This window comes from Psammomys obesus, unplaced genomic scaffold, assembly GCF_907164565.1.
Source record: "Psammomys obesus unplaced genomic scaffold, mPsaObe1.curated_primary_1811, whole genome shotgun sequence".
NCBI classification, from domain to species: domain Eukaryota; kingdom Metazoa; phylum Chordata; class Mammalia; order Rodentia; family Muridae; genus Psammomys; species Psammomys obesus.
Window position 1 is genome coordinate 7,824,029 of NW_026592510.1, and position 1,406 is coordinate 7,825,434.

The window sequence follows — 1,406 nt, forward strand, 5'->3', positions numbered from 1 at the left end:
AAAACCAGTATAAAACTCGAGCTTCTCTCTTATTTAAGAACAGAAAATGTCTCTGCAGAAACGGGCATTCCCGTTATCAAACCTGGACCTGTGTCCGCATCCAGAATTATAATAACTTTCCCATTGTTGGCTGTTCGCAGGGTTTTGCTTGGCAAGTGAGATGAGGGAAGAGAGATTTTGTACCGGTTTGGCAGCCAAGCAGGGCGAGCACAAACAGCTTACTGTGGCTTCAGAGCAGAGGAAAGCAGTTGATCTCCAAGTTCTGGAACGGTTCCATGTCCACTCCCCGGAATCGACTGTGGATCGCTGCCACTCGCTGGTGACGAAAGGAGACCACTGCCAAGCTCTCTGCCACCTGCAACTCTAGCCTTGACTGTCCCATCAGCCCTTCAAGAGATCTGAAGGTGGATGGCTTCTTCTTGTCTTCAAGCTTCCTGCAGTGGCAGAGTCCACCCAGGACAGGGCCGCTCAAGTCTTCCGCTTCATGCAGGAGTTGGAGGCGTGGATGTTATGCCGGCTCTCGGAAAGCTTCTGCTTCGGTCCCACCAAGGCCACGCAGCCTAGCTTCCTCCCGAGTTCACCACACGGCTTCCCCTTGGCTGCCAGCACCTCACCTAAGGTTGAGAGCTCTTCCTCCAAGTCAGTGAGCTCAGAGCTCAGAGCTTGAGTTCCCTTTGCTCAGCCTCCATCAGATCCGGTTTGGAAGTTGAATGAGATTCATAGGTGGGCGCAGAGGTCTCTGTCGTGGCATCTGGGAGGGGTCAGGGAAGAATCCTCATTCAGGAGGTCCAGGTCCAGTTCTTGGTAGAGAGAGTCCAGACCTTTGTGGAGAAATAGCTGGGGCTGGTGGAGCTGCAGTCTAGGGCTGCAGGCTCAGACTTCTGGTCAGTGGGATAGGACTCTAGGTGAGGTGGGCCCATATCTTGGACAGCAAAATTCACATGCTGGGTGATGAGAGGCTGCGTCCTGCCGAGAGGAGCGGGTGCTTTGGACGGGGATGCACTTCCCGGCGGTAGGGGTCGGCTGGGAGCGAGGTGGCAGCCTCAGAGGCAGGACTTCCTGTCCAGAAGGCTGGTGGTCGTCCGCGCCTCTCTCGGTTTCCGGCTCGTCTGTGGCGGTGTTTCAGGGGATTGTTTCTGCATCTTGTGATGTAAGCGGAGCCCAGATTATTATCGGGATGCATATCTTCTTCCCTAGCAGCAGTGACAGAGGCCAGGTGTGCACACCAAATTGTGTGTCGCCCCTTCTCTACCACACCAGTGGAGCTCAAAACCAGCAGGCTTGCCCCCTCGCCATCCTCCTGGCCCAGGCTTCCAAAGTTCCCCCTCCTCCACAGGAGAAACTCCAAGGACCCTTAAGATGGACTTAAAACACCCCAGAAGGCTGCAAAGCGCCATTAGGAAAGT

The 1,406-nt window shown here is 54.9% G+C and overlaps 1 protein-coding gene across 1 annotated transcript; it reads right to left on the reverse strand.

Moving 5' to 3' along the window:
* Positions 1-218: 218 nt before the first annotated feature.
* On the reverse strand, positions 219-920 carry Tpd52l3 (TPD52 like 3). The gene is given in 6 exon segments (XM_055613715.1): positions 219-382; positions 385-441; positions 444-654; positions 657-758; positions 760-827; positions 830-920. Coding segments are annotated over 6 exon segments (693 nt in total).
* Positions 921-1,406: the final 486 nt, after the last annotated feature.